The sequence below is a fragment of the Tursiops truncatus genome, chromosome 17, assembly GCF_011762595.2.
Source record: "Tursiops truncatus isolate mTurTru1 chromosome 17, mTurTru1.mat.Y, whole genome shotgun sequence".
Lineage (NCBI taxonomy): Eukaryota > Metazoa > Chordata > Mammalia > Artiodactyla > Delphinidae > Tursiops > Tursiops truncatus.
In genome coordinates this window covers 29054770-29080661 of record NC_047050.1, presented here as the reverse complement: position 1 = coordinate 29080661, position 25892 = coordinate 29054770, and the positions used below count along the sequence as shown (strand labels likewise).

The 25892-nt window shown below is 35.3% G+C and overlaps 2 protein-coding genes across 7 annotated transcripts in view; one reads left to right on the top strand and one right to left on the bottom strand.

Annotated features, from left to right (window-relative positions):
- RMDN1 (regulator of microtubule dynamics 1) overlaps positions 1–6496 on the top strand; it is a 37748-nt gene extending 31252 nt beyond the window's left edge. For 4 of the 6 annotated variants that reach the window (XM_033843072.2, XM_019926322.3, XM_019926321.3 and 1 more), the window contains 5 exons: positions 456–511; positions 1865–1952; positions 3412–3442; positions 5802–5935; positions 6372–6496. In XM_033843072.2, the coding sequence (XP_033698963.1) occupies positions 456–511; positions 1865–1952; positions 3412–3442; positions 5802–5935; positions 6372–6422 (360 nt within the window). In that variant the 3' untranslated portion in view covers positions 6423–6496. The remainder of the gene's footprint in view (positions 1–455; positions 512–1864; positions 1953–3411; positions 3443–5801; positions 5936–6371) is intronic. The other 2 variants (XM_073794569.1, XM_073794566.1) reach the window with 1 other exon arrangement.
- Positions 6497–12795: 6299 nt separating this feature from the next.
- The window catches only part of WWP1 (WW domain containing E3 ubiquitin protein ligase 1), a 92719-nt gene continuing 79622 nt past the window's right edge, over positions 12796–25892 (bottom strand). Inside the window, exons 17-20 of the mRNA XM_073794246.1 lie at positions 22339–22443; positions 19716–19812; positions 19228–19300; positions 12796–13485 (exon numbers count right to left, since the gene is read on the bottom strand). Coding sequence (XP_073650347.1) covers positions 13386–13485; positions 19228–19300; positions 19716–19812; positions 22339–22443 — 375 coding nt within the window. The 3' untranslated portion in view covers positions 12796–13385. The remainder of the gene's footprint in view (positions 13486–19227; positions 19301–19715; positions 19813–22338; positions 22444–25892) is intronic.

The following is a 25892-nucleotide window of genomic DNA, read 5'->3' as shown; positions in this document are numbered from 1 at the left end:
GTATGGGCTTAGTTGCTCCGGCGGCATGTGGGATCTTCCCGGACCAGGGATTGAACCTGTGTCGCCTGCATTGGCAGGCAGAATCTTAACCACTGGACCACCAGGGAAGTCCCTCTGAATCTTATAAAATAGTAACCTTAGTATAAGGCATTGATAGTGTACTGAAATAAATTTAATTAAAAAATTAGGAGGGATGCAAGAGGGAGGGGTTAGGGGGATATATGTATACATATATGATTCACTTTGTTATACAACAGAAACTAACACAACACTGTAAAGCAATTATACTCCAATAAAGGTGTTAAAAAAATTAGGAAAAAAGTTGCTGTTGATTATCAGAAAAATTAAAATGCAGAGTTGCAATTGTTTTTAATCATGGTTTCTTCAGCAAACATAGTAAAGTACTTATTGGTGTTTAGGAAACAAATATGATTCATTTTCTCATTTCTTGTTAGAAAGCAATTGAACTCAACCCTAAAGATGCTACCGCAATTCACCTTATGGGTATTTGGTAAGAAAATTTCTTTAAATAAATATTTCAGTGGTTTTTAGTATGATCTTACTTTGTAGTATGTATACATATCTTGTTTGGTAGTATATAAAAAAGCAAAATATAAAATGTTTAAAAATATTATTTGGCAGTCAAGAGTGTTTAATCCATTATATTAACTAGCAGTTGTACTGGTTATTTAGTGTTTAGTATTTAGAAAATAACTAAATTTGATTGTGATCTTGTTAAACATTGTTATTCAGATCATTTAGAAACGTACTAAGACTAAAAAGGCATTGAAACTTTTCATTAGACCTTTAAATTCCTTTTTTTGGGAAAGACTATTCTTATTTACCAGACTAAATGGAATTGGATTAATCTAACTATAGTAATACACTAGGATGCCCTAAGAGGGTCTTGGTATCTTCAAGGTGTGTCAAATACAGTCTGATTCATCTGAGGTATAATATAATCTGACTTTCAGTATCTTTCCATTTTTATGTAAGCTTTGTTCAGAGCACATCATTATTTTGCTGGTATGAGCGTAAACCAATGTGTTAAATGCTTACTGTTTTGAGAGTCTTTCTTGAGACAGGTTTGCCACTGTTTTCTTTGGGTGTAGTCTACAGAGCTGAGTATTTATTGTCTTCTATGAGGGGTAACAGTGCAAAGTCCCATATCAAACTCTTTTAAAAGAGAAGTAAATAACCTTCAGGATAAAGGACACATTCAACTAAGAAAACACTTACTGAGAATTAATGACAGTTGAGGGACAGTCAGTAATTAAGATGCTGGCAAGCAAACATGAATGAAATAGTTTCATCCTCAAGGAGTTCAGACCCTAATCAAAGATCCAACACTTTTTTTCCTACTTATTTCAGAAAATTGTCAAGAGCTTTGGATGGTAAATATTTGCCACACCCTTTCAAATATGTAGACTTTAAATTGTTGGTTGCCATTGTTATTTAGGTATATCATGTTTAGTTTTGTTATTTTTTTTTAACTTCTCTGAGTTAATTTTTATGTAAAAATATAGGGGTAACGATTCTATTTCATTTAGTTATTGTAAGGAGTAATGAGAGAATCACTTAGCTCAGCACTTGGCACAAAGTGAGCACTCAAAAGGTGAATGATGTACTGTATTATCATTACTGTTATAAATATTACTATTTATACTGTCACAGTATACACTGTAATTGATGGATCAACATAAATCAGTCCCTAGATAATTCAGTACAAATATTAACCTACTGGATATTATGGAAAGTACAGACTGTTTAAACATATAATAGAAGATTCCTTTTATATCTGTTAAGATGCTTAGTTCTCTTTAAGAACTAATTTGAATGTACGTGTCATTTTATTTCCCCATAGGTGTTACACATTTGCTGAAATGCCTTGGTATCAAAGAAGAATTGCTGAAATGCTGTTTGCAACTCCTCCTAGTTCCACCTATGAGGAGGTAGTGTGATGTCCTTTGTTAAGTTAGTACTGATTTCTTAACTGCTCTGTCACTCTACAGTGTCCACACATCTGGTGTTCTGATCAGTGAGGGACTTGAGCAGGTTTCTAATGATCCAGTGCAACTATCTTATCAGAAAGCCTTATTAATAATTATTATCTGTGACTGGTGAGTGTTTTTTTTTCCGTTTTAGGTGAGTGGCTGATAATTCTGGTATATTGTCAGCTAAAATAACCCATGGCTAAAATCTACCTTCATTTTCTGCTTGAAATCTATACCACATAAAAATCATAAAATAGAACAAGAAATATAGCATTTGCTTCTTAGCATGTTTTAGGTACACATTCTCTAAGATAAGAGTCATTTACCTGGACATTAAAACATGTGTTTGTATTGATAAATGAAAAGTAATTATAACTTTTTTTTCACAGCAGGTTTGAAAGGCTCATGGTCTCTCATATTTCCAAGGCCTTTTGCTTCTCCTGTTAAAAATAAAATTTGAAAGGGATTTCTGGGCAAATATTTTGGGTTTACTCATCACAAAATTTTCAGAGTAAGAAAGCAGACAGTTGAAAAAGTTGTTCCAATACTTGGATCATAATGTTTTCTGTGAAGCTATAGCGCAGAATTTGATGCAAAGAATATTTAGTTGTATAGTTAGAACAGAGTTGGGAAATATTTGTTATTAAAAAGAATGTGCATTCTAAGAAAAAAAGACACGATCAGCAGGGAGTTTCAGACTGACCTTAAAATTTTATACAGGAATTTCAGTAATAAAGGACTTAAAAAATTCATTGGCACGACTTATGTATCACTGAATAAACTCAGCTTTTGATTTTATCTAGTTTTTATTGGTAGTCCCTGTTATGATTTAAGAAGAGAAAGGTCAAAGTATCTGAGTTGCACATGATAATGTTCTTTCCTCTCTGCATGTGATGCCAGTTTGGTATGAGTTCTAAGTAGTAGTCAAGTTATTACTAGAAATGGTCCACATAATTGTAATCCGTATTCTGATGATTTAATAGTGTTATGGTCAATTTTGCTATATTAACCTCTCACTGCTGATGAATTGACCATTATTATTTTTTAGCATCTTTATTGGAGTATAATTGCTTTACAATGGTATGTTAGTTTCTCCTTTATAACAAAGTGAATCAGCTATACATATACATATGTCCCTGTATCTCCTCCCTCTTGCATCTCCCTCCCACCCTCCCTATCCCACCCCTCTAGGTGGTCACAAAGCACCGAGCTGATCTCCCTGTGTTATGTGGCTGCTTCCCATTAGCTGTCTATTTTACATTTGGGACCATTATTTTAAGATTTTTTTTAAGATGTTTTAATTTACTTCCTGTCTTATATTTAATATAGGAATAGATCTTTTGAGAAAATGCTTTATTTTAAATTGACTCTGTTTTAATACTTTTCATTAAGTTTGTTTTTTTTGTCTTTTTAACAGGCCTTAGGCTACTTTCACAGGGCAGAGCAAGGTAACAAATTTTTTATTTCACATACTAATATACTTAAAATTGTATGAATGCTTCACATATAATAGGAATTTTTTAAACAGAAATAAGTTATTTGTTCTGATATACTTCATAAACTTCTTTTTGAGCTAGACATTATCAAATAATTTTTAAAGTCCTTATTTAGTAAAGATCACCTGAGTAAGAAATAGACTGCTACTGAATTTAGAGCTGTAATTCTGGAATGGTCCTTCATTTGATGTAATTCAACCTTCCTTTTTGAGAGGAGGCTTTGACAGATTAACTGTTTATGTAAGATCACACAGCTAATCAGAGGCATTTATTTATTTTCATTTAAAGTTTTTATTATTTTTTAATTGAAGTATAATTGACATATAACATTGTATTAGCTTCGTGTATTAGCTTTGTATGCCTTGCGAAACGATCACAACACCAAATTTAGTTAACGCCTGTCACCTTACATATAGTTACAGAAAAATACTTTTTTAAGATGGACTCTCTCAGCAAATTTCAGATGGCACTGAAATGAGAACTCTCTGGTTTTAAAACAGGCCAGTTTTTGTTCTATTGTAGATACTGTCTTTTGTGACAAAGAGTTTCCTGCACTCTTACTTTGAAGAAATAGCCAGCCTAGAGAACATCAGCCTATCCTAAGATTATCCTTCCTAATATTAATAGGAGAAACTAGAGAAGTAAGGGACATAAGCCTTTGTTACCAAGTACACCCCCCAGAAAAAAACATTGCAAATATATTCCTATAAAACTTAATCAGAAGAAAATTAAAGACAATTTATTAAATTTTAGAGCCTACTCATATGGACTTGTTCAAATGTTTTCATGATAGCAAAGCACTTTTTAAAACGCATTTCTTCTAAAGAAAGAATTTTGTCTGAATTTTAACTCTATCTGTAATACATTAATTCTGATTTACTGTTACTACCTTCCATTGATATCCTCTCAAGATGGTAGTTTTACTATCATGGATATGATCTGGGAATGCAGTTTCCTCAGAGACTTAGAAGTGTAATTGCAAAGTTAAAATAGGGCCTTAGAGGTTTAAGGATTCGGGTTGTTGAAAAAAACATGGTCATACTCTTGTGGAACTAAAATAATCCTTGGTAATTCCAGTCATCCTCCAGGTTTTACCTTCAAGGTCACTTCCTCTGGGGGGGGCCCTTTCCTTATTATGGCCTATGTCTGGTTTAGAAGCTCCTCCTATGCTTTTAGTACCTTTTACTTCCTCCATCATGGCCCTTATCACTACATAGTATGAATATTTGTTTACATGTCTAAAACTAAATTCAGGGAAGATGGGGACTCTGTCTTCTTGCTCACAATTGAATCCTCATTGCTTAGCACATAATGCTTGGCAAATTTGCTGAATAAGTAGACGAATGAATGAAGGAATGAATTTACTTAACTCCAAGGAAACTTTAAGCACATCAACATGGCATCTCACAAATATGTTCACATTAAAGAAATAAAACAATTTTGGGTTAAGGGGCAAATGGAGTTAATCATAAATTATATCCAGGAAGAATTATGCTTTGAATATAGAAGGGTCCCAGGTTGACAGGAGGAAACTGTATAAAGAATTAATGAAGTTAGTGAGACAGTCCCATGCTTTCATTCATAGGCTTTTTGTTCACATTTTTTCTTCAGCCAAGAATCCTGCTAAAATTCTATTCAGCCTCCACGTTAGCCCAGGTGTAACCTCTTAGTTAGTTGCTTTTTCTTTGGTTTCTCATAGCACTTTAAAATTTGTACACCTATCAAAGCATTCCTTTTATTCCTTTATTACATTTAGTTGTGCTCATGCTTGTCTTTCCTTTTCATTATAAATTCCAAAAGAGCAGAGACTTTGTTTATCTGTGCTTAAACACAGCCCACATTCAGTAAAGGTTGACCAAATGTGTGTGTGTATACACACATACACATATCATCATGATTTCATTTACTCATTCAGCAAATGTATATTGAGTACAGTTCTAGGCACTGTTCTAGGCACTTCGGATGCAGGGAGCAAAAGAGATGATAAAAAAGAAACCCCTTATCCTTCTGGAGCTTATATTCTATCAGGACCCTGTTTTCCATCTATTAAATAGAGTACCAATTTTATAAAATTGCTGTGAAAATGAGAAATGTGTGTAATATAGTGCCTGGCACACAGTAGACAATAAATGGTAATTATAAAATTTTTTGAGATATGTATAGTTGAACAAAAGAGAATTCTAATTAGCCTAATCATTTATTGACCACACAAGTATATTACTGGAATTTAGATGAAAAAAATTAAGCCTTTAAAAATAAGAGCAATACTATTTCATATGAGATAAATTTAAATTGTTTTTCTTATGTACAGTGGATCCAAACTTCTACAGCAAAAACTTGCTCCTTCTAGGAAAGACATATTTGAAGCTACACAACAAAAAGCTTGCTGCTTTCTGGCTATCAAAAGCCAAGGACTATGCAGCACACACAGAGGAGGATAAACAGGTAAAACATCTCCAATAAAGTAAGGCAGATAGGTTTCCACTGAGGCACATTAAGTAAAGGTGAATCAAGAACTTCTTTAAAAACGTAATTGTCCAAATGCGTATTGTTAAATAACAGTGTTTATTTCAAATGTGTATAGCAAATATTTAGTTACTATCAACAAACATGTATGAATTACTTGCTGCAATATAGAATTATTCCTGTTTGACATATATATAGCAGATAGAAAAAGATTTCTAAAACATGAAAGGCAAGGGACATGTACTAATGTGGACGAGTTCTCTAAGAGTGTCATCTCTTGAGTTCTCTAAGAAATTTTATTCTTACAGTGTGCTATCCTGGTTTTTTGGAAATTCTTAGAAACTACTTTATAAACTTGTTTCACAAGTTGATCTCTGTGCTGTACTGTTTTATAATATGTATTCTTCCATTTTAGATACAGACAGAAGCTGCTCAGTTGCTTACAGGTTTCAGTGACAAGAACTGAGAATTTTTCAGTGAAATATCTAAGAAGCAGTGCCTTTTCATCAAATTATAAAGATAATAAATACATTAACCATACTGTTCTATGGCTGTTTTCTCAGTTCTTTTAATGTCGGGACCATTTAACAAATTAAATATACAAAATTCTAGACTTCTTCACAAATAACAAGGCAAAAGAAATAATTGCTATAAGAGTGGTAGAGAGATATCCATGGCTTAGAGGCTGAGATTATTGTGCACCGGAGACACCAGCAATACAAAGGGTATGAATTGGATCACATCAGGACGGGAGATCAAGAAAAGAAAGCTCGGGCTTCCCTGGTGGCGCAGTGGTTGGGAGTCCGCCTGCTGATGCAGGGAACATGGGTTCGTGCCCCGGTCTGGGAAGATCCCACATGCCGCGGAGCGGCTGGGCTCGTGAGCCATGGCCAATGAGCCTGCGCGTCCGCAGCCTGTGCTCTGCAACGGGAGAGGCCACAACAGTGAGAGGTCTGCGTACCACACAAAAAAAAAAAAAGAAGAAAAGAAAGCTCTGTGGAAGAGGTGACAGAGGGGAGTGCATTTTCTAGCTGGATTGATTCAAAGCTGAGATCTTGCAGAGAAGGTACAGTGAATGTTAGGAGGTTAGGATGATGAGAGTTCTTGGTATAAAGTAGTTAAATGATATATCTTGGAGCCAACCTGCATAAGGAAATAAGTCATGAGAGGACTGAAAATGGAGTGGTTTCTTTTTTAAAATGTGAGGTAGTCTTACAAGTGGTTTGATTTTATCACTAGGCGAGCTCAAATTCTATTCCCTAATGGGGTGAAAGGATCACAGAACTCAAGGGGGAAATGGAAATTAAGATGTTTTAAATAGGCAGGACAGTGATACTGGGGATGCCACCACTACAAAAATCTTGTTTTGTAAAAAGTAGTATCTTGAATGCCACCTATAGAAATCTGAGAGTGTATGTGTAGGTGGATTTTTCTCAAAGGGAAAACACAGGTAATGTGAGTATGTGCTGTTTCAGTTTATCATGTATATTTTCAAACAGAAGGGAAAACTGAAAATATTGGACTCTTATAAACCCATCTCTGGTTCAGCAACTGCTAATCTTTTGCTATATTTTACTTATGTGTGATATTCTTATTTATATATATTTCTAAACTTTTAAAGTTAATAGCAGACATATTTCATCCCTAAATACTTCAGCATTCATCATCTCAGAATAAGGACATCCTTCTAAATAAATACAAGTCCATATCACAACTAGAATGTTAACAGTAATTCTTTATCATCATCTAATATCCAACCATATTCAAATATCCTCAAATGTCCCAAAATGTCTTACACTTTTAAAAACCAAGATTCAAAGATCATAGATTGCATTTAATTTTCTGCCTTAGTTTTTTTAAAGCTAGAACAGTAACCCCATCTTTTTTTTTCTCACAGCATTGACTTTTTGAAGGGGCCAGTCCAATTGTCTTATAGATTGTCCCTCATTCCAGAATGGCCTTACTGACAGCACTTAAGGAAACACTGTTCCGGGCTTCCCTGGTGGCGCAGTGGTTGAGAGTCTGCCTGCCAATACAGGGGACGCGAGTTCACGCCCTGGTCTGGGAAGATCCCACGTGCTGCGGAGCGGCTGGGCCCGTGAGCCACGGCTGCTGAGCCTGCGCATCTGGAGCCTGTGCTCCGCAACGGGAGAGGCTGCAGCAGAGAGGCCCGCATACCACACACACACAAAAAAAGTGTTCCATCTTATTTTCAGGGACTCAAGTTAATTATATGTATATTAGATCTTTGCCTTTTGTATTTATCACTTCTCTAATTTTTCTTTTACCTCTCAGTTTCATTTTCTTGGCTTCTTTCATTTCTATCTTCTTCCATGTCCCTTATTTTTTTTATGTTTTCTTCCTTAGATACTATTTGTCTTCACTTCTGAGATATTTTTGTCTTTCTTCAATTTTTTTTTCCTGATTGACTTCAGTTAACAGGCATTTCACATCCTCATGTTGTTTGTCCAGTTTTGAATTTCTAATTTGGATTTTTTCGTGTCTGCAGTTATTTATTTATATTTAATTCATACTAGTATATTGTGCTTAAGAATTTTCTCTGTGTTGAGCATTTTCATCTGAAATTTCCTCATTTTCAGTTTTCACTTTATTTAGAGTGACTTTGAATGTTATTTTTTGGAGGTGTGACTTTTTGTGTGTGCTGAGTTACCAGCAACACCAGGTTATCAAATGGGGGAGGTAAGGGGTTTGGATTAGTTCAGTAATAAATATCCTGTACTACACAGTTTTTGTAAAATAAGGTATCTATCTTTCAGTAGTAAAGCCTTTTATGGAGGGGAGGCTCTGTCTTTGATATTATATAGGGCTTTAAAAAATTTTTTTGCTTTGAAATATAGATTCATAAGAAGTTGTCAAAAAATAGTACACGGAGAGGTCCTGTGTATCCGTCCCTCAGTTTGCCTCAGTGGTAATGTAACTATGGTACAATATCAAAACCAGGAAACTGTACAGTCCACAGACCTTATTCAGATTTTACCACTTTTAAGTGATCTCACTTGTGTGTGTGTTCTGTGCAGTTTTGTCACGTGTAAATTTTTGTAACTGCCACAATCAAGATACAGAACTGTTCCATCACAAAAATTCTTAGTGCTATGCCTTTATAGTCAAACCCATTCCCTGCCATCATCCCTAAGTCTGACAACCACTTATCTGTTCTTTATAATTTTGTTATTTCAAGAACATTATATAAATGGATCATACAGAATGTGACCTTTTGGGATTGAATTTTTTCATTCAGCATAACTCCTTTTTGAGAAGCATCTAAATTCAGTCAGTAGTTCCTTTTTATTGTTGATTATATTTCATTGTATGGGTGTACCAGTTTATTTAACTATCCACCTTAGGCCATTTAAGCTGTTTCCAGTCTGGCTGCTATGAACTTAAGGCTGATATAACTATATCAACAAATTTTAATCTCTGTGGGATAAACATCCAGAAGTGTGGTTGCTGGGTCTTTTATAGAGCTGCTATCTTTTTTCTCTCTTTACAGTGCAATAGCTGCCTTCTCCAAAACGTGGTACTTTCCCAAGATTCTGATTATGTGTGCTTCCTCAACCTCTTTCTTTTGAGTTCCCAGGAGTCTGATTTACCAGTTCTCACACTGGTTCTTCGCATTTCTCCACTCAGGGTGGGATCTACTACTTCTGGGAATGAACCCTGAGACCCCATTATATTCTCCTTCCTGTGCAGTCCCTACTTGACTTGGTTCTTGAGTGTTCCAGAGCTGACTGCTAGTTTGAGATGCCTTTTTCTCCACATACATGTAAACAGAAGTTTGTAGTTTTCTGTCTTTTAAACATACTACAGACATGGGCTGTGGGTGATTATGACTGCCTCTTATGCATCTGTTTCCTTTTAAGAATGAGAGAAGAAATCTGATTTGGAATGTGGCTGTTATCCTACTATAATCTGAAAGCTCTCAATTAACTCCTTGTTACCAGAAATTTTCCTATCTGAGTGTTTAATCATAGACTGTGGAACAGCTGTGGACTTTGTAAAAATGACTTCTCTCAGACTCACTTTTTAAAATAAACATAATTACAAGGAGCAAACAACAAAAAAACAATAACCTAATGGAATTGTGAGGATTAAAGAACATGTATTTACCATGAGTATCAGTAAATATTTAAAAATGCTATTATCATCTGATTGTGTTCTCCTTGGTCAAGACTGGGGAGAGAAAATTTGGAATTTAGGAGATGCCTCTTTTGTTCCAATTTCAGTATACGTGCTGCCAAAGTGAGGCCCTTTTGGACTTTTACTCTTTGTTAATTGGGGGGGGGGTTTCCCCTTTTATTTTTTTGTTGTATTCATGTGGTGTTCACTATACAACCTGTTTGGACTGTACCTGGGCATTACTGGGAAGAAAAAATAGGAGGGGTTGATTACTTTGGCAAGGGCCATGAAGTTTATTTAACGAATGTCCTGTTCTGGCCCATTGCACTGCCCTGTATGTTTCTCTGTCTTGTGACTGAAGAGTATACACTAGGTACAAAGGAACCTCATTAAGGTAAAGCCTCCTCTGATGAGGTCTGGGCTTTTCCCTTGAGAGACAGACCAAATCCCCAGTAGACTTCAAGTTTGGCTTTTAAGTTCAGTGGACTTATAAAAGAACCTTTATTGTCTCATCTGCCTATTTCAACCGGAGATGATTTCTGTTCGACTTCTGTAATGCCCACTAGAGGATCTTAGGTTCAGCCAAATAGTAAGACTCAAAAAGCCCACAGTAGGCTTCATCTGGCCCCAATTTACTCAGAAGGACAGAAACCATAGCTCACCCAGCAGGTCAATGTCAGGCCTCCTTACATTCAAAAGATGACCTTACAGCATATCCATGCAGCTCCCAGGAGTATCATCTCCCCAGGTGACAGCGCAGGAATCTCAAAGGGAAATACAGTTACAAGTTTCCACATTCTGGGAAGTCCACAGCTATGGTTTCGTATTAAGTGCCTGGAGTTTTCCCAGTCCAGATGCAACACACCAGTCGGGCCATTTTAAACAGAAGCAGCATTGCCTGACATTGTTGGCCCATACCACCCTATCTAGTTTTGAGAACTGGAAAAGCTAGGTGGTTGACCTAAGGCTGGAGGGCAAAGAGTTTTGTTAACCCTTTTGACTTTAACTGCCCTGGAAGTACTAAAAACAAAAACACCACTTGTAGCTTCTTTTCCTGGAAGACAAACAACTAATCTGATTGCTGAAACTGTGTTGTGCCTGTGACCCACTGACTGGGCTGTTTAGTGGTGGTGGTGGTGGGTAGTGGCACTGAAATGAAGTGACAGTATGAACCTGTTTCTGAGCCTCCCTCGTTTGCTGATTTCCTCATGAAGTGTCTGTGTTCAGGCACAGTGAGCCCTGCACTTCTAATTTCTCTGCCTGGCCCAGCACAGGACAGGGATGGGAAGAGGGGGAAAAAACAAGTCTCAGGTTTCTCTCACTGACACTGAGTAGGTATATCAAGACAATAAATCCTGCCTATAGGTCTGGATTTCTACAATTAATATGAAAGATAGAAGGACCTGATAAGTTCTCCAAACCAGCCTTCTCCAGAAAGCTGGTTTGGTCTCTCCGTAGGCTCTGTGTAGCCTCATCTGTTGTATGGTAATTTCTTACCTTAAGTGAGAAGGGGGGATGGGCACCCTGAAAGCTTCCTGTCTTCATTCCAATGTGCTACATGATGTTCTCTCATGCCTCTACTGAATGACAGTAACTTCTGTCAGCAAACTTCATCAGCTGTGGTACTTTCATGGTATAATTTAAGCAGCCCTTTTGAAGACTAGTCACCCTCTATTGCATAGTCTGTTCTGTACATTAGTTTTCTTGTTTTTTGTTTGTTTTTTATTCATTAGGCATGAAAATAACTAGAACATTAATAGTGAGGATTTGGGAAAACAGTCTATTCAAGCGAGTGGATCACAGACTTTATTTCATCTTTACTATGGATTCTGAATAAAAATGCAGAAGACCATCTAAATTAATATGTAGAAAAATAAAATTTTGGCAAAACAAAAGCTACTGTTTAGGGAAGTTAAAATTGTATACTAGTATCTTCTGTATGTACTTAGTAGTGAAATATGTTACAGGTAGCATTCTAAGACGTCAGTTCCATGGTTGTAAAAAAAAAATTTTAAGTTAATGAAATTTACAGTACATACTGAAATAATGCTACAAGTGGAAATTTAAATTTTTATATTAATAGGGAAGCCCAGCTTGCTAAAGCAGCATTAATATTCACATCAGATTTTAACTTGTTATACATTTTTGTAGTTCAGTAAATGTCCTTGATAATGAAAAACAAAAAGTGTTATTGGAACAAAAATAGTAATCTATGTAAAAAGGAGGGGGGAGACCAAAATATTTTTTATAAGCTTATTCAGATACATGGAATTTTCATGAATTTAAGAGGAATGAAGATATGCAAACAGTAACAGAAAATCAGTAGACTTGAGTTTTCAAATGCTTATGTAAGTCTTCAATCCATCTGGTTTTATGAAACCAAAACTTTGAACACAAACAAAAGCAGAAAAGTTCACATTACCTTTTTATATGTTCCTAAGTATCAAATTGCATCAATTTACTATGAATTTAAAGAACATCACATATTTTAAAACTAAAGTACAGAAGTGCCTGATTCTTTTTAATTCCACAAATACCTAGCATCCCAAAGTAACATGTAAACAAACCTCTATGCTACTCAGTGAATTCTCTCCAATTTCTAGAATAAACTAAATGGTAGTAGATCTAGTATATGACTTTCATGTAAGTTACGGTTTCATTCATGACTCTGACTATATTAGAGATGTAGCAAAGAGGGAAAATTTTCAACTACTGTATTTATTTAAAACAAACTGACAGGTTCAAGCACCCATCTTAAGAAAAGCCAGCAGCATTTTTTAACATATTCAAAGTAAGATTTTGGCCTAAGCCCTTAATACCTTCCTGAACAGCCATGCAACAAAACACCCTCAAGAGGTGTTACAAAGGGAAAAAAAACATGGAGTAATTTGTACTTCTTCCCCTGGATAACAGAAACAAGGTAAAGCAAATCCATATTATTTTTGAATGAACGGCTGTCATGTTTAATACACTCTGAGCTCTATAAAACTAGAGCCACTATCATATATGCTTATATAGATATATACTTATTTTTAATAAAGTCTCTTGCTTGCTTCAACTTCAAAATTTAAGGATGATTTTTTTCCTAGTCAGTCACTTCAAGGGAACAATAAATAAAGTAGAAAAGGATGAACTGTTTTGCATATTTCTGTGGAAGAACGGAAAACATTTATACTTTGAGGGGTTCAGAAAATTCACTGTACAGAATGAACAGCTTATATACACTATCTGTGCAACTTTTCTTGGCTGGGGTATTTAAATGCAAGAGCTCCTCCAAGACAAGAAGCCACATTCATTCTTGTCCAAATCCCTCTGTCTCTTCTATTGCAAAAAGAAGTTTTTCCTTTAGTTGTTCATAACTCTTATATGGTGGTAGATCCAAGCGATTAAAACTGAACAAAAACAAAAACAAAATCAGATGTGTTTTCAATAAAACAAACTCTGAAAAGACTTCTAATACAATATTTTTTTAAAGCACATTTGAAAAACTAACTGGAAGAATGTAAAAATTTTGCCAGAAGTATTCTAACACACAATTTACTACTTTATTATTTATTATTATTTACTAATTTATTACTTAACAAATATAATATTAAATATACAAATTTTCTTACAGCAGTCAATTCAAATTTAAGACCTAGTCACAAAAATATTTTAACGTTTCCCAGAGAAAGCTAGAATTAAAAATAATAATTGTAGCAATATGGATAAAACTGCTGGAATTTTTTTTAAAGAAGCACTAATTTTTCTCTTTTTTATACTATTATTGTTACATTGTGTCATGAGTCCCCCTAACTTCTCTTGGGTTAAAGAGTCCATTTCTTTCACTCACCCACCAATTCATTCATCAGTTATTTATTGAGAATCTTTAATATATCAGGTATTTTTCCAGGAGCTGGTGATACAATGATGAAAAAGTAAAGTGCTTGTCCTCACTGAACTTACATTCTAGGGTGGAGACAGTCAATAACCAAATATATATTTTTGTCTTTTCAAATAATCTCATCATATGTATAACCGTTTCTAAAATAATATGCTTACAGTCTTGCTAGACTCAAAGGATTCCCTGCTGGGATTAACTGATGAAATGTAGAAAATATTGAAAATGCTTAAAACATCAATGTATTGTTTTACAATTTACAAAGGTGTGAAATAACATTTAATTTTTTTAAGATACAGCACTGAGTAGCTGGGTTAAGATTCAGGAGTTTTGGATTTTGGTCCCCACTATTAGTGTCTAGTGAAATAGCTCTGAGAAGTCAAAACCTTTCCGTACTTTCATTTTCTCATGTGGAAGGTTTCTATAGATTATCCAGTTCCCTTCTACTACTCCTACCAGTTATCTGCCCTTATAAGAGTCAGGAAACCTGTAAATCAAGAAAGAGCCTTTCGAAACAAGGCAGCCAATTAAAATGGTATTCTTCTCAGACCATGTTATTCTGTTTGAAAAGTTGTTAATTTAACAGTAACAGTTAAGAGGACTATATATCTTCCCATTGTGTCCCCCCTCCCCACCCCCACCTTTAAACTATGCCTCAAGGTACAGTCTGATTCTGAGCTGAGGTCAGGAAAAAATTTTTCAATAGAGCCCTATACTAACCAGTCACCTGCCTCTGTCAAATTGTCATTCTATTTACTAAATATCCCCCATCTTTTCCCTCCTGATCATTTCTATTGCTACTATATTCTCCTATATATACTTCCCCATCATCTTTTATCTAGACCATCAGTATTTCCTGCCTACTGATCTTGCATCCTTTTTTTTTTTTTAACTTCTTCACAACCTATATAGCCTTATATCATTGCCAGGGGTACTTTCTTAAAAAGACATGATGGTTTAAAAAACCTCTGCTGCTTCTAATGACTAAGGATGGGGAAGTGGGCAAAGAAGCCTATGCTGTTTGGTATAGCCCCTATCAACTTATTTAATGTTCTCCAAGCATACCACACACTTTTCTGTTCTATGACCATGCTCTTATGGCTCTCCTATGTTCTGGAATACCCTTTTCTGCCTATAAAAATATTATTAAGAATCAGTCCAAATGCTACAACTTCCTCCAAGAATTCTCCTTGAACATGTTATACAGACTTAATAATTCCCCTCTCCGTAAGCTTTTTTTTTTTTTTTTTCAGAAGGACGAAGTAAAAATTTTATTTTTCGCATGTGAGGACCTAGCAAATGCTGTAAATTCTTGGATTTGGTGAAAATTAAAACATTATACACAAACTATGGTCATGTTTATCCATGAATATAATATGGAAGGTGAATATATGTAGAGAGTTGGCATTTGTAATACATAAGCTTTTTTTACTTCTGTTTTAGCATTTACTTTACTCTGTATTATGACTGACTGTTTTTTTTTCCATTAGATTCCAAAACCCACAAGGGCAGAGTCATCTCTACTCTCCTAACACAGATCCATTCTGTATACAGTAGACATTTCGTAAATGTTGAGTTGAACCACATAAGAAAATGTATTACTTTAAAACATCCAAAACAGGGTTCTGTTTTAAGACATCAGCCATTATGTTTTGTGCTGGCTTACAAAAGGACAAAGACATACTAAAATCTATTCATCTTTTATTGAGTACTTACTATGTGAATATCAGAATACTATTTTAAGTTTTATTTTAGCTTTTGTTTTAGTTTCAGCTTTGAGTAAAGTTTGCTACTTCTATTTTCTTATATATAAAAAGGGAAGACATCAATACTTTTCTCATGGACTCTAAGGGAACAGTACTCTATTGGCTTGCTATACACTGTATATAGCCTGCAGCACCCCTGCCCTGAAAGCTGCCACCTCACTAAGCAAAGCACTGGGGATGAAAGCAGTAGGACCCAATCTGAGAATAATCAGGAATGCTTCCACCATAGATTATGGCACTGCTTACCTCAGTCACTACCGAAGACTCAAGTCTTTCTGGGTCATCTATTTTCATCTAAATTCTCATCCCAATACTGATCAACCATATTTCCCCTGATCTGAATTAAATCCCCACCTGTGTCAGACCTTTCCAATCCATTCTTTTGGACTTATATTTTATGATTTGCAGGCTTCTATAGTCTTAACAACTCCTCTCTTGCCTTAACTGAAATCCAGCTAGTCTGAAATATTCTATTTCCTCTGCAGCCAGTAAACAAACTTTCCTCCTCTGAGGCAAACACAGTCTGGCTATGCAGCCTTCTTTCTGCACTTTTTGCTATCACCTGCTGACCATGTTCCTTCACTCAGTGAAATCTCTGGCACCTTCTTCATAGTCCTCTCATTCACATGGGTGACATGCAATGCCACAGCCTCTCAATTCTTGCCCTTCCTCAGTGACCTGTTCCTCTACTTCAGTATCATACCTTGAACCTTGTCATCACCAGTAAAGGAAGTTACTAATTAAAACACTCTATTCTCTGATTATCTGTCTTTCCCAACTTATTTCAATTAAAATGCCAACCTTTCTCACCATCCTATCTTGTCCTCAGACTCTTCCTATCTTCACTTTTTACTTAAGCCACAGCTCATCATTATAATTACTTTAGAGGTCATGGTCCATCATTATAATCACTACCTTGCAAATATTTTAAAACCCTCTCTCTCCTTTTTGAACTTACTCAAACTCAAACCCTGAATGAATACAACCTTCTACTTTCTCATTCCTTGTACCTTAACAGTTGAAAATTACTGCAGGGAAAATCTGACAGCTTAGGTAGATTATTGTCACTTTAGATGAACTAGTAGATCCAAGTGGACAATCTAATGTTATCCAGCATTCTCAGCCATATTTCTACTCTATGACAGCTCTCCTTTCTTTCTCCTCAAGTCTTTCCTTTCTTCACTGTTAGCCAGTGACCTCAACCTTATACTCTGAGAAAACAAACCAACGGTGGATTAAACTCTATTCTTTCACAAAATCTCAAATCTATCTATAGTTTACATCCAACTTTCCTTCCTCTTCTGTTACAACAGAGGAAATGTTCTTGTTTTTATAAAAGGCAAATTCCTTAACTCACACTCAAGATCCCAATTCTTTTCATCTTTCTTAAAGAATTTTCTTCTTTGGTTATGAACTCTCTGTCCCTGCCTCAACAATCTCTCCTCTATTGGATTCACCAATTTAATCTAACCTGGTGTTCTCAAATGTTTTTGGTCACAGGATCCCTTTTCACATCTAAAAATACTGAGAAACCCAAAGAGCTTTTGTTTATGTGAATTATAGCTGTTGATATTTACCATATTATAAGTTAAAGCAAATTTTAAAAGTAATTTACTTTGAAATAAAAGTAAAATTTTTATGAAAAAAAAGACTATTTTCAAAAAAGCAGTGAAAAGAGTGACCTTGTTTCATATTTTTGCAAATCATTTTAATATCTGGCTATTTTAATAGAAGACATCTGGATTCTGATACCTATGTGGGCATTTATTCTGTGGGACTATATTGTTTTAGATTAAGCATATGAAAACTGTCCCCATACAGACATGCAGTTAGAAAACAGAGATGTACTCAAGTCATTTTTTTCAGATAATTGTGGATATTATTCTTTGATAGCATACTAAATTTGACAAGGTTATGCCTAATATGGGTTTTGAAACCATATCAAATAACTTTTTGTACTCTGTTATATGAAATCCATTGGTTTATTTTACACTTTGAATGCATGTTTTACCCATGCATGAGTTTGTAACATCATGCATCGGTCATTTGGAAATACTGGTTCACCAAGTTATAAAGAATTTTCAAATATTAAAAAAAGTCTTGGGAAGCTGTCAAGCTCAAGATGGTACATACAAGTTTTGCAAAATTCTGATTTTTGCATGAAACCTCAATTTTATCATCACCAACAAATGCTGTTAGTGGTTTTCCTTAAGGTGACAAGTTTTACTTCATTAATTCTCAAGGAAAAAAGTCTGAATAAACAGTTTGTCTGTCATGTTTTCAAGTAGAAAAAGTGTTCCAAAAAGAAAGCAAGCTGTTCAGCTTACAACTCAACAACTGCCTAAAAGCTTCCCCTCAAGACAGCCACCAAAGTGCTTTATGCAGACTTCCCATTTTGTCATACAGAATGTTAAAAAAGCTACATACATACTTCAAGCAACAAGATTTAATAAAGTTAATAGCTTTTAATACTTCATAAAGAACAACCTTCAATAAGCCTGGCTTTTTTTTTTGCTTTAAACTTCAAATGTGTGGTGTTGAAAAATGCAGAGATAGCAGTTTTGTGCCACTGCCTTGACTTGTGCTAAGTCACCAGCAGTTGACCCACCATTACTTTGGTACCACAAGTGCAAATGTCAAAACAATAAAAAGGCAAAAATGACTTAGTGTGAAAATAGTTTTGATCTCCTGAAAGAACCACGTACATTTAAGCCATCACCATCTTTTGCCTGGATGACTATAAGAGTTCTATAACTAATCTCCCCGCACTCACTCATCCAATTCCCTCTCTCCTCTGTTGCCAGACTGATTTTTCTTGGATCTCATTATCTGCTATTTAAAACTCTTCAAAGCCTTCTAATTGTTCTTAGAAACAAATTCCTTATAATAGCCGATAAGGCTCCACCATAATTTAGCCCCTGCCTACATTTCCAAATTCTTTTATCCCCTCCCCGATTCATTAAGTTCCATTCACACCAAGGCATCTTTCATTTCCTTGAAAAACGACCCTGTACAAAGAGTGCACTTCCCCTGTTTCTTCCCACAGCATGCTATTTATCAAACTCAACTTAAACATCACAGTTTCCAAGAAACCTCCTTGACCACCCAATCCAAAGGAGGGTCCCCTCTAGTTGTTCTCTTGGTTTCCTTTGAAGGACTCCTAGCATTTGCAAAGAGTTGTTTACCTGTGTGTCTTTTGTGTCCCCATCCCCAATGGAGCGCAAACTTCATAAAAGGCAGAGAGCACTTCAATCTCATTCTGTACATAGTGGGTATGCTAAATATTTGTTGAATCAATGGATACATTTCTCAAGTATTTATATTAACCAATCATTCTAATGTGTTTAGTTATAGAATACTATGTTAATCAGCCTGTTCTCAAAATTGAAATTCTGACTACTTTAATGAATAAGAAATTATACTGGGTCTTACATTAAAAAAAAAAAGACTCTGGCTTTCACCTTCCTATTTAAGATTCTTGAACTTACCATGTGTGGCTTCTTGGTAACCAGGTATCTTTGCCGACTTTTTCAATGCAAAATTTTTGAGGCCCATTACTTCCTAAATCAGGAAAATAAGACAAAATTTATCTGGTCCTTTACACTTTTTGGTAACTAGTTAAATAACAGAACATGTCACATAGTCAACCTGAATGATACAGAATAAACTACAATGTAAGTTACTTCTGCCTAGAGAAACTTCTTATTGCTGCAAAGATCCAGCAATAAGAATTACAAAGTGGAAAGATAAGTATTTCTACAGCATCTTGCTCCCTTCACAAAGCAATGGCCAACCAGGCTTTGTGAGCAGACTTTCATTTTTGTGTTACAAGTGTATTCGATATTAACCATTAATTTGTCTTTCTTCTGGTAGATGCCCTACATAAAGCACAGAAGAAGAATCCTTAGGTTCAAGTCTGTTGTATGTCTAAACGCCATTATTATCCCAAAATTATCTACAGAGAAACTGCATTTACCCATGAGCTCAGCAAATCCTCCTAGAGGTAAACGGCAGGTTCCAGTGACAAACTGCAGTAGTCGCATTCTTACTTCATTGTCTGTCTCTTTCACAAACTGTGTAACAAAATCAAATTTACTTTAATATAAAATAAATACTAGATTATCTTCAATAGTGAAAATAGTAGAGCCTTAAATTATTCTTAAATTTCTTCTGGAAACTTAAGAATTTAACTTGAAGGAGAAGAAATGTAACACAAACTAGTTTTAAAATATATGTGGTAAGTGGCTGCAGCATTCATCATTTATTCAGGCTAGGCACTATGCTCGGTACACTATCAATCTTACTTCAGTTAATCCTCACAATCACACCATAGGTTGGCCACTATTGTTATTATTATATCCATCTTACAGAGAGGAAATGGAGGCCTAGAAAGGTTGTCATTTGTCCACGGTCAGACCGCTGACCAGGGCAGATGTTGTGGCTGGGCTACACTATTACAGCTGTCACCTGTTGAGGCCTCCTGCCATGTGCTGTGCCATATGCTTTTTGTGTATTTGGCCCTTACGACAATATTATGAGATAGTTACTATCATTAGCGTCCGCAGTATACATATAAGAAAATGGAGGCCTGGAGAGGTGAAATAATTTGTCCTTCTCAAACTGCTAATAAGTAGCAGAACTAACATTTGAACTCAGGTCTGGCTGAGCTCCAAACCACTGTTATCCTGACCCGAGCCACCTACCCTTCTCCGCTGTAAGCTACCAAAGATGAACAAATACTTCCCAACTGCCACTTTCAATAGTTTGTGGTATTTTCTTCCACTAAACATCATTTTCCCAACTCTCTTCTTCATACTTGAAAATCTAAAGTATGCATTCTTCTAAAAATATATCTAGTTCACAGACTATCTCTTTTCAAAGTGGACATAAATGGGTAATGTGAAATACTGATCTGAATTGGTCTGAGTATCTTACAACCGAAGGCAAGGAACTTAGGGAACAGTCTGAGAGTAGAAATGTATCTTAAAAACAGGGACTAAACTTTAGGTAACAATAGGACAAAATGTTGTGCTAATTATGACCAAAAATGTTTCTGCACAGAATTGTGCTGAGGCAACATATTTCATCAAGACAAAGAAATACAGCTTATTACCAGGTCTGGCATAAACCTCACCACTGTCCCCGAAACAAACCCAATTCAGAAAACACAACTATTCATTTGGATTTACATAACTCAAGGCTTAAGCTCCTCGAGTATATAAATACAAAGTCCAAAGGGAAAGTCAGGGAACAAAAGGAGTAAGAAGCTGGTAATAAGCCTAAAAGGGAAGATTACAGATACCTGCACACATTCTGTATGTGATGCAATTCTGATGTTTCAGGCTTGAAAATAGAGTTATTCTTACCTTTTTGTTTATTTCTTTATTTTTTTTTTTACAATAGATAATACATGCACATAGTGTGGAACTCAAAGGCAGTAGAAGGGCACAGCAGGAAGAGCAGCCCACACATGCACCTCTGCTTCAATGTCAGCTCTCTGCAACTGCTGCTCGCGTGCCCTCTACCTTTACAGATGCTGTATTCATACACTAGCAGACACTCTGTCTATACAGAATATATATTTTCCTTTTAACCAAATAATATACACACCTTTTTTCCCTTAATATTGTATTGAAAAATATTATCCTCCAATATTTTTGTTAATTTGCATTAAGAAAAAGAATGATGACAAGGTACAGAATTACATAATGGATATATTACAATTTATTTACTCAGTTCCCCCTGACGGACATTTAGGTGTCTCAAGTCTTCACTAGTGTACCAATAATGTAGCAATAAATACTCTGGTATGAGCCATTTTGCATATGTGAAGTGTATCCATAGGATAAATTTCTAGAAGTGTCCACACTTCTTTAAAGTATGGAGCAATAAACGTATGACATATCCTTATGAAAAGATGCAACCTTTGGAAAATCTTTCTATAGTAACAGAAAAACCCAGGCTTTTCACCTGAAAGTGAAACAGTTAAGCACAAGTACACCAGATGTTCAGTTACTAAGCTGCTCAAATGAGTCTCAATTAGTAAATTTATGTGGATAATATCCCTGGCCTAGAGATTTTAAATTTCAAACCACACACAAACAAAAGAAAGGAGAGGGAAAGAGAGAGAAAGAGTGTGTGTGAGAGAGAGAGAGAGAGAGAAAGGAGAGAGAGGAAAGAAAAGTCATTCCTGGACATTATCCTCTAGATTGTTCTAACTCCCTGGCATATTATCACCTTTAGAGGAATTAAGTATCTGCATTGACTTTCTCATTAAAAACATACTTCCTCATTTACTTCTAGAATTAAGTGGAATTTATAGAATACTTTCATACTACTAGAAAAAAAAGTTATACCTACAACTATTACCATTAAGCTATTATTTAAAGAAGATAGTCATTTATTCTTTCATTTAGGAAAAAAGCAATGGAAAATCCTTTAACAAGTATTCACACTATGCACTTCCGACTTAAAATTCAAAGACTAAATACCATGTCTAAAAGCAGTCTCAACTTTAAAAGTGAACTGTTTTCAAACCCCCATTTCATTAGAAAACATTTTCTTTGAGTACTTTGATTCAAAAAGATAAAAGCAAATACCTGCCAAAACCAGATGATCTGCTTGCTGTTTCTGGTATAATGTCGATACACCGTGTTTCTCTGCCAATCTGCTAAGTCAACCTCCTGCATGCCACACAACATGACCTGGGAAAGGAGCACAGTATCAGGTCACAGTAAAGATTTAGTGAAGAGAGTAACCATATGACTGAAATCTGCTAATGCCCAGCTATGCACATGCATAATTATGTAAACAGCTATGTGTACATCAAATAAAGGTCACAGTAAGCAAATCCAACAAAATCTGTGGCAATTTAACATGCAGAATTCTATGGCACTTTATCTTACCCATGTTTACTGAACTTAAACTGAAAACATTTAAAGTAACTATTCATCAAGAAAAACAGCTGTGTGCCACAACAATCTCTTTTACTATAAATATATCCCAAATTAGACATACAGATTACAAATAAATTTCTAGTTCTTCTTTTTTTTAAATCTATGCTACCTTATCTATTTAAAATTAAAAATATACTAACCTCTTGTTATTCATCTATCCAGGCTTTGGGAATAAAATATTCTACATACGTGACATTTTCAAATTAACTCCAGTTTATTATATATGGGATGAAAACTATTTTTGGCATAATAAGATAAAAAAGTATAATACTTTATTTCTCATAAGTTAACTATGATCTATAATTTACATACAATAAAATGTGCATATTTTAAGTACAGAGTTAGATGCTTTGACAGATGTATACACCGGTGTAACCACTACCATAATCAATAGGTAGAATATTTCCATCGTGTCCCTTGTCGCAGTTAAAACCACCATCCTTATCTTTGGCTCTAGGTGATCAACGATTTCACCATAGACTAGATTTTTGAGAATATGAGACAATACTACACATATCCCCTCTCTCTTCTGTTTTCATTTCCCGCTTAGCACAATGTTTATGAGATTCATCCATGTTGTTGTGGGTACCAGTACTTCTTTCATATTGCTGAGTGGTATTTCCTTATATAAATATACAACAATTTATTTATCCTCTCCCTTGTTGATGGACATTTAGGTTACTTCAAATTTTTGATTTTGATGAATAAAGTTGTGACAAACACTTATGGAAAAGTCTTTGTGTGAAAATATACTTCATTTCCACATGAATAAACACCTACTAGTGGAACTGCTAGGGCATAAGGCTGATGTATATTTAACACTGTACGAAACTACCAACAGTATCCCAAAGTGGTAATTCATTTAGTTTGAATTTGCAATTCCCCAATGACTACTGAGCATCGAATGTTTACGTGCCATCAGTATAGCTTCTTGGGCTTCCCTGGTGGTGCAGTGGTTAAGAATCCGCCTGCCAATGCAAGGGACATGGGTTCAAGCTCTAGTCTGGGAAGATCCCATGTGCCACGGAGCAACTAAACCCATGCACCACAGCTCCTGAGCCTGCACTCTAGAGCCTGCGAGCCACAACTACTGAAGCCTGCGCGCCTAGAGCCCGTGCTCCACAACAAGAGAAACCACTGCAATAAGAAGCCTGCGCACCGCAACGAAGAGTAGCTCCTGCTCGCCGCAACTAGAGAAAGCCCGCACGCAGCAACGAAGACCCAACACAGCCAAAAATAAATAAAATAAATTTATTTAAAAAAGAAAAAAAGTACATAGCTTCTTTTTGTAAAGTGAGTCTTTACTTACTTTTAAAAAATTGTCTTTTTACTGAGTTACAAGTTTTTAATATATTCTGGATACAAGACCTTTGTCTCAAGAGTTTCTCTCAGTGTGTAGGTTGCCTTTTCATTTACTTAACAGCATCTTTTGAAAGGAAGTTTTTAGTTTTGATGAAGTCCAACATCCTTTGTGGGTGTGTGTGGTCTACTGCTTTACTGTGTTCTTCCTAAGACACTTCTGTCCACACTAAGATTTTTCTATGTTTTCTTTTTCACTTTCATATTTATGTTTATGATTTATTTTAAATTAATCTTTGTTTATGAGCTGAAGTAGGGGTTAAGATTAATTTTCTTCCATATGAATATCAAGTTGATCCAGCATCACTTGTTTAAAAGACTTCCCCTTTCTCCATCAAACTATATTGCTTCTGATGAAAGCCAATCAACAATATACATATGGGTCTACTTCTGGACTCTCTAAGTGTTCCACTGATCTCTTTGTCTATCCTTGCACAAATACCACACTATCTTAATTACTATGGCTTTATAATAAGTCTTGAAATCTGGTAGTTAACATCCTACAAGCTTGTCCTTTTCAAAATTGTTTTGGTTAATCTAGACCCTTTGCATTTCCTTGTAATTTTAGAACTAGCCTGTCAGTTTCTATAGAAAATTCTGCTGGGATATTGACTGGGATTGTGTTGAATATACAGCTCAATTTAGAGAAAATTGACATATTTACAATATTGAGTCTTCCAATACATAACATGGTATATCTCTCCACTTACTAAAATCTTCTTTAATTTTTCTGAGCAATGTTTTAAGTTTTTACTGTAGAGTTCCTACAGGCCTTTGGCTAAATTTGCTCATTTTTTTTATGCTTTAGTAAATGAAACTTTGAAATTTCAATTTCTAAATGTTTGCTGCTAGCATATAGAAGACATACAATTGATTTTTAAAATCACTGACCTTGTACCCTACAGTCTTACTAAATTCACTATTATTTCTAGTAGTTTTTTGGTAGGTCCCTTAGGATTTTTCTAAGTCGACAATCATGTTATCATCTGTGAATAAAGGCAGTTTTACTTCTTTTTAATCTTTTTGCTTCTACTTTTGCCTTACTGCACTGGCTCAGGAATCTGGTACAATGTAGAACAAAAGTGGTGAGAGTGGACAACTTTGCCTTGTTCCCAATCTCAATGAGAAATATTCAAGGTATCACCGTTAAGAATGATGTTAGGGTTTATCTTTTTTGTTGATGCCCTTTATCAAACTGAGGAAGTTGCCTTCTATTCCTAGTGTGATGAGAGTTTTTTTTTTTTTTTACAAAGAATGACTGTTTTATCTTCTTAAAGTTAAAACAGATTTTAACCTATAAAAAGGGGCATGGCATGATTATGAATAACCATTATTTTGGATAATGGTGTGAATATCCCTTATTGTGGTATTATTCATGGTTAAGAGAGACAATGAATGGGAGTAAAAGAAAGAACAAGAGGAGAAAAGTCGAGGCAAAGCAAAACAAAACAACACGAATGTCCATTTTCTCACAGCTCTGTACTATGAGCTAAAGGTAAATCAGTAATCAATAAGGGCTTTAGTCTCCTTCTCTGTGTAAGGAAATTATCTTATGGCCAAGCTATTTCACAAGCCTCTATGTAAAGACTGTAAATGCTGCCAAGGGTGATATAAAGTATGCACCTATTAATATCCTTGTCGATTTACTGTTTCAGTTTCATCTCAGCTCTAATGTCAGGCTCTTGCCGTAACATCCCTCCTTCACTGAGTGGGCCTCTAAAGCAGGAGTTCTTAATCGGGGGTATGGAATGTTTTAGGTATACGCATTTTGAGTATACAAAGTTTTAAAATTTTCTTCAGATTCTTAATGAAGTCGGTGACTTAAAATATGATTAATA